This window comes from Musa acuminata, chromosome BXJ1-7 (assembly GCF_036884655.1).
Source record: "Musa acuminata AAA Group cultivar baxijiao chromosome BXJ1-7, Cavendish_Baxijiao_AAA, whole genome shotgun sequence".
Classification (NCBI taxonomy): domain Eukaryota; kingdom Viridiplantae; phylum Streptophyta; class Magnoliopsida; order Zingiberales; family Musaceae; genus Musa; species Musa acuminata.
The window spans coordinates 9,741,217-9,748,100 of record NC_088333.1 but is presented as its reverse complement, the minus strand read 5'-3'; the positions used below and the strand labels follow the sequence as shown (position 1 = coordinate 9,748,100).

The window sequence follows — 6,884 nt, the reverse complement described above, 5'->3', positions numbered from 1 at the left end:
TACATATATTCTATGTATGACAATAGCGGTTTGGTTTGGTCCACGTCGCTGTCTAGGATCCCCACTTGCTGTTTAGAGTCTTAAAGCCTTAATTTATTGGCCACTGCGTACGGTGGAGCACCAAAAACCATGCTCGCCAAGCGAACGTGAGCAGGCACTTGCGGTTTTCGGACGCCATCCGTCTTGGTGGGCAACAGCCAACGCACCTGCCTTCTGATTGGAGAGATCATCGTCGCACGACGGGGTCCCACGTGGTCTCCACCTCCACGTCGATCGCGAGGCGTCGGCACCACTCATCACTCCGTTGCCGCTACATCTCCGTTGGCGCCTACCTTTCCGCTGCGGGTTATTTGAACTTAGCAGCACAATGCGGAGGTGCGAATGACTCTGCTGTTTAGCTTAGATTACCAAGTTTTGACTTGGAAGCGTTTCATTTTATATATTGGATTTTTATTTTATTTTATTATGATGCTTACTTCGTGATTCGAAGGGCTGTTGGATTTTAAGTCCACTGTCGGAAACTATCGTGTTACTACTTCGGTAACACTACCCAACGCAGCGATAGTGTATAGCATCGAGAGACGGTGCACTGATGGATACGTGATACTTCCAGTTCTTTATGCCTCGAATTCTGACACCTTTAATGGAATAGACACTATAATATGTGCTCATTGCCAAATGACGTATCTCTTATCATGTATGAGAAACTCTGATCCACAACATCAATCTAGAGTGATCCAATGATAAAAATTCTTTATGCTTGCACATGGATCTTAAATTTTATATTACGTCGCCCGGTGCCTCATTCTGTTCTTGTATTGTTCCATAAAAGAACACGAAGGCAACTTACGGTTGTGAATCGGACTCGACATGATTAATGGTCGCCGAGATTGCAAAATATCGCAACCGGATCCGATCGGATGATATAAATATACTGCATAAAAGTTGGCTCGCTCACGACTCGACAAGCCGAGGTGTAAGAGAGACCGGAGACTGCTAGAGCATTCTCGAAAGGAGATGATGGCATAGCACATGTCGACTAGAATAAGAGAGACTACTCCCACTTGGGAGAAGAGTGGATCAAAGATTAACGGTGACAGCGGCACATAATGCGGTTGTGTACAGCAGCATATCTGGAAAAGGTGGCCACTCTGGCAAATCATTATTAGTACGTACATACAAAAAAGCCCAAGTGGATCCAAATTATTGTGCATGCTGGGAAGGAGAACACGTGATAGCAGTGTCGATCACGTGGTTCCGCGTCTTCGGCCTTTATTCTTCGAGCATTTTATTAACAAAAACGCTCCTTTTTATCGGGAGTTATTAAAAAAATATAATCTTTATTTTTTTACTAAAATAATTTGTTCTCATATATTATTTAAAAAAATCTGTAATTTTAATAATTAATTATTATAAATTTTTAAAAAATATTAAAAAATGATACTAATCATCTTAGAATCACTTCAAATTATTTTAGTTAAGGTTTGAGGGTATTTCCGTTTAAAAAAAAAAAAAAAAACACATTCCCCGATAAAAATGAATATGAGAGACATCAATCATTCGATAAAAAAGCAACGATAATAAATTTTTTTTGATAAAACGCCCTCCCGGCTGATTGAAACAAACTGCATCGATGTCACAAGACAAAATAGAAATAAAGAAAAGTGTTTAGACCATAAGATTTTAGCTGAGACTTTCGGTGATCAAAACATCTTTCGGTTAACCAAGGGAAAGTTTTTATTTCAGACAAATGGACAGTTGTAGACAGGGTTTGTTTAGTCAACGAACAAAGTGTAAACTCATTGATCGGGGAAAGTGTCTGAAGGTGGTGCCTCGAAAGGCAAAAATTAAAAGCAAGAAGAAAACACAGCAAGTGTCGTGTATGGACTACATAATAAAGTATACACAACATTTATACAATTCGAGCCAAGCCTAATCTAGCTCAACTACATGAAAGCTCCAGCATCATACTAATTCCGAATTCAGACTCAGCATACTTACATTTCTGTTGATCGCGTTTGAGCTGGGAACCGGGCCAACCTCGCCCTGTTTACAAATAACTTTGATTCATTTATCCGCCCCCGTGTATCAGGAAGATGGCCAAACACTCAATTTCCTTGGATCAAACGAATCCCTGCCCCCAGCATGCTCTCGTATGGAGCACGACCAAGTAAGCCCATCAAAATTCACATGCACGAGCATTTGACAAAAATGAAACAAATATCAGCAAATATGAGACGCAATTTCAAAAAGAATCAACCACATAAATCTATCGTCGCGCGAAGCGCTGCTCCCGGTGCGATGATCGATTTACGGTGATGGTGGTTGAGGTGGTGGCAGCGGTTGAGGCGGAGTTCACGGTAGAGGAAGATTCACCGGAAGAGTAGACGGAGCCGCGGGTTCCATCGAATCTTGGATAACTGAATGCAGGGGTCCCAGGCCTGGTGGGCTCCTCGAGTGTTCTTGGCTTCTTGGAGAGAACGATCACGACACGCTTCATGTCTGGCCGCTGCTTGGGGTCAGACTGGACGCAGAGCAGCCCGAGCTGAACACACAATGCGACTTGCTCTGCGTCCGCCGTCGATTTCAGAGCAGGATCCAGCAGCTCCAGACTCCGTCCCTCGTTGTAAAGCTTCCAAGCCTGAGAATGTAAGCATTTGATACAAGTCAACGGGACAACATCCTACTCTTAAGTGTAGGATAAATTAAAATAGGTTAAATATGTAGAATGTAAGCATTTGATACAAGTCAACGGGACAACATCCTACTCTTAAGTGTATTCTTTGACCTAGTGTAAATATCTTACACTGTCTTAAGCGTATTCTTTGACCTAGTGTAAGTATCATCGAGGAGTTATCCAAGATATAACCAAATGAATCTTCGATGAGTGCGATCATGAAAAATCTAAAGACTTTTCACATCAAAGAAATAAAAAGAACCAAAAAAATTGAGTAAAAATGAGAAAACTTCTCCTCTTTTTTTCGTTCATATCTTTATCTAATTTTTTTTCTTCTGAATTTTAGTATTTTTTGACAAATAATATTAGCTGAAAAGTGGATTATTAATAGCCAAACTCAATCAAAGGTATTAATGAACTTATTTTTAATAGCCAGCACTGCGACGGTACGCTCTCGCATGATGCACACCCGCGCTGTGCGTGGGCATGCGTCGCGTGGGCGCACGTGAACGTCACGCTCACACATGACGCACACAACACGTGAGCAGTAACTGTGCAACGACGATTAATTAATATAGTTGGGATAAATAGCTAATTTTATAATTATTTAACATGTTACAAAATAAATTAAATATGCTTTGAAGAGAGAGAGTAAGGGAATTGAGAGAGAAGTCTCCCAATTGTCCATGTAATCCCTGAACATGAAAAGGTATTCGGGTTTTTTTTCTTTTTAAAGTTCCAACAGCAAGGAGACAGTGGACGTACCCATTCAAGAAGGCTGCTCGCTTCCGGGTCGGAGATTCGAGCAAACGCGGAGTTCTTCAGGCCCGAGATGAGCTCGAGGACCACGACGCCGAAGCTGAAGACGTCGACCTTGGTGGAGAGCGAGCCGCGCATGACGTACTCCGGCGCCATGTAGCCGTTGGTGCCGACGACGCGGGTCTTGACATCACTCTGGTCCTCGGGGAAGAGCCGGGCCAATCCGAAGTCGGCGATCTTGGGGACCCACCCGCCGTCCAACAGGATGTTGCTGGCCTTGATGTCGCGGTGTATGATGGTGGTGTGCGCGTCTTCGTGCAGGTACAGCAGCCCCCGGGCCACCCCAGCTATCACCTGGAACCTTCGCCTCCAGTCCAACTGCATCCTCTTCCAGTTACCCTCTTCTTCTGCGATCCCATCGAGAAGCAAATGTTTACGCAAACAGCAACACCAAAAAATTGTTAGCTATCATCGTAAACAAGATGCTCTGCAATATAGTAACAAGATTTATTCCACTGAACACTTGTATTCTAGATCGACCCGGCATTCAGATACTGTCAGATGTGATGCATGATGCATACGCGGAAGAAAGATCCCTTGTTGCCGGTCTACGCTACAGAGACATCTGGACTCTGATGTTTCCGACCATAATGAGGTTGATGGTAAGAAACCATAGATTATAATTGACTATCAGATGGCAGAGGTGGTAGTCAAATCTGACGAGTGCTACTTTTCCTTAGGACTCTTCCATTGACCGCATGGACACAAGACGAATCCAACTTTTCTTCTTATCTGACCAAGTAAATGTTAATCATTCCATAACATAGAAAACGAAAAGGTTTGGATACATTTCGATCGGTCCTTTCAATCACATATTCTAGTTCTAATATGGACCAGGAAGCATCGCAGAAGATCCACTGGCGTTGTGTGGGAATGCAACAAACAACGGATTAGATTATTACGACTTGATCCGCTTGCCTGACAGGAACCTTTCACTTAGAAACGTCTCTTCCGAAGGGAGGGGGGCGACGAGGTCAAGTACCCATTGGCCAAATAAAACTCCCATCACATCAATGCCATTAGGCAAATGTTACCTTTTGCCTACTTCTGTTTATACAAATTATACATTGAGAAAAAAGGACTCCCGTCAAAATCGACGCCGTCGTTTTGTGTTGCCGATCAGATCCAGCGGGGATAACATAGTTTCCAGAATGTCCAACATCCGTGTCTAAATGTACAGTTTCCTTTTCCCCAGCTACGAACTTTGCGATGACAAGAAAACAGGCGTCGGGGCACCTATGGTATCTGGCCGAACCTTAAATGACCCATTTAAAGAATTATACTTATCAAAAATACCTATCTTTACCAGACTAAACTTTTATGGGTATCGTAACACCATTTTTAAATGGTGGAAAATTGGATCACTCAAGAAGCATTTTAAAATTTGACCACAATTATTGGAAACTGACACTCCTAAAAGGGCTCCGATGATTGGCTGCACCCAGCGTGGTTGTCCTGTTGAGATGGATTTGTGCTTCTCTTCGTGGAACCTCAACGTGAAGGAAAATTCCAAGATCTTTTGGGGCTCACCGTATGCGAGTCGCAACAATAAGCACCAGCAGTAATGGATGGAGCTAGCAAATGTGTGGTGTTGAGCCATGGGAGGAACTAAGATGTGAAGTGTAAGCGACCTTGAGACTTCTAACCTACCTCGAAGGCACACGGGAAGTTAAGGTCTTAATGAATCACAAAAATAAATTAAATGTATATTAAGGTAAAATAACAAATATATTGGTCGTTCAATACCATCTAAATAGTGGGAACCCTATCAGCTGTCCTGCCTTTAGATTTTTGCTATCGAATTTTTTTATGATTTTCCTGGAATTATTAACTTGAATTGCAAAATGACCCAAATTTAATTCTTTTCTTCTGAAATCCCTAATCCCAAGTGCAAAAGGCAAAAAGATACGGAATCGGAGAGAAACAGAGAGGGGCAGTGCTTACCCAAGAACAGGAGCTTGTCGAGACTCTCGTTGGGGACGTACTCGTAGACGAGGAGCTTCTCGTTGGCGTGGGCGCAGTATCCATGGAGGTTCACCAAGTTCTTGTGTTGCACCCTCGATAGCAGCAACGCCTCATTCATGAACTCCCTCGCCCCCTGCCGTGACCCCCACCCCAGCCGCTTCACCGCCACTTCCCGCCCGTCCTCCAGTCGCCCCTGCAGGTGTGGGTGCTTCCTGTCAATCGATCTTTCGAAACCGCCCGCTCCTCCCCGATCGAAATCGCATACCAAAACCCTCGTTATAATTTCTTACTCACCTTGAATACGGAGCCGAACCCGCCTTCGCCTAGCTTCTGCTTGGGATCGAAATTGCGGGTGGCCGCCGCCAGCGCCTCGTACCGGAACGCCTTCTGCTCCTTGGCCGCGATCGCCTCCAGTTCCTTCTCCTCTCTCCCCTCTAAATCCATGACAAATGATCAATCGAGCCGAAAAAAGAAGTCAGATTGAAATAGCAGCGGCAAGGTATACCTTTTTTACGGCCGGCGACAAAGGGCTTGAAGAGGCGCTCTAGGAATTTCTTAGGTTTCGTCATCAGCGACGATGACGAATCGAGGGGCTGGGAAGGCGTTGGCGATCCACCATCCGACGCGAGGTGGTTTCGGAATGCCAAACAATCAGGCAATTAGCTAATCCATCGATCACAATTTTTCTTTGCCTTGTCTTCTTCAGTTTCCTTTTTTCTTTTCTTCTTCGTTTTATCTTAAATTTTGGTCTTTTGACACATCACTAGAAGGGAGGACGCGTCCCGTGGACGAAGAGACGCCGTCGGCCAATTAGAGTCTCAGTGACGGCGTGAGGGAAAGGACGGAGCGGGAGACCAAGAAACCTTCTACTACTTAGCCCAAACACCACCCTACTAATGACGACGTACCAAAATGGGACCCTTGAAGTTTTCTCCCGGTAACAATTGAGTGTGTTGAGGGGTTGGCGGTTGATCCCTGCTTGTGCTGCGATGCTCGATACAAGGGTCACGCAAGTTACTTAATAATCGAGAATATCTCAAAATAACAACAATAATAATAAATTCTAATAAAAAGGACAATAATGACGAGGCTGATGAAGTCATGACCTCTGAGTCGCTGGCCGCCACAAGTACATTGTGAAGCAAGTGAGAGATTAACTTTTAACAGATTCCAAAGATGAGACTTCGATTTGGGTCTCATCAAAAAGCAGGATGTAGGTGTTCTATAATGACCTTTTCCCTTTACAATATTTAATAAATATATATATGCTGTTTTTGAATAAATTAGTAATCATATCAAAGAGATATATAGTGTTGTTTAAAAGATATATATATATATATATATATATATATATATATATATATATATATATATCTTGTGGTAAGGTTGATAAGTATTTTGGAACGTTAATGAAAATCAAATT

The 6,884-nt window shown here is 43.3% G+C and overlaps 1 protein-coding gene across 1 annotated transcript; it reads right to left on the bottom strand.

Moving 5' to 3' along the window:
• Positions 1-1,820: 1,820 nt before the first annotated feature.
• LOC135583389 (cysteine-rich receptor-like protein kinase 43) lies at positions 1,821-6,311 on the bottom strand. The gene is made up of 5 exons (XM_065191804.1): positions 5,967-6,311; positions 5,756-5,895; positions 5,441-5,654; positions 3,443-3,843; positions 1,821-2,641 (listed from the first exon to the last, which is right to left on the bottom strand). Exons 1-5 carry the CDS (start codon positions 6,028-6,030, stop codon positions 2,270-2,272), a joined length of 1,191 nt encoding a protein of 396 aa, XP_065047876.1. The 5' UTR covers positions 6,031-6,311; the 3' UTR covers positions 1,821-2,269.
• Positions 6,312-6,884: the final 573 nt, after the last annotated feature.